This window comes from Apaloderma vittatum, unplaced genomic scaffold (assembly GCF_000703405.1).
Source record: "Apaloderma vittatum isolate BGI_N311 unplaced genomic scaffold, ASM70340v1 scaffold26422, whole genome shotgun sequence".
NCBI lineage: Eukaryota > Metazoa > Chordata > Aves > Trogoniformes > Trogonidae > Apaloderma > Apaloderma vittatum.
The window spans coordinates 7,250-7,500 of record NW_009705628.1 but is presented as its reverse complement, the minus strand read 5'-3'; the positions used below and the strand labels follow the sequence as shown (position 1 = coordinate 7,500).

General features: G+C 59.0%; 1 protein-coding gene across 1 annotated transcript in view; it reads left to right on the top strand.

Moving 5' to 3' along the window:
• Positions 1-10: 10 nt before the first annotated feature.
• TEX261 (testis expressed 261) overlaps positions 11-251 on the top strand; it is a gene marked incomplete at its 5' end in the record, with an annotated part of 3,569 nt that continues 3,328 nt past the window's right edge. The window contains one exon of the mRNA XM_009865507.1: positions 11-158. Within this exon, the coding sequence (XP_009863809.1) occupies positions 11-158 (148 nt within the window). The remainder of the gene's footprint in view (positions 159-251) is intronic.

The window sequence follows — 251 nt, the reverse complement described above, 5'->3', positions numbered from 1 at the left end:
CCAGTTCTCCTCAGCCGTGCTGGTCGGCCTCTACCTCTTCGAACGTTTTCCCGGTTTCATGGTGGGCGTGGGGCTCTTCACCAACCTGGTCTACTTCGGTTTGCTCCAGACCTTTCCCTTCATCGTTCTGACGTCCTCCAATTTCATCCTGTCCTGCGGTGAGTGGGGCACTCGGGAAGGAAACCTCGTCTCGCCCCCATCGCTGGGTGGGCTCTGGGGGGCAGCAAAGGTTTGAGTTTTGCCCTTGCAGC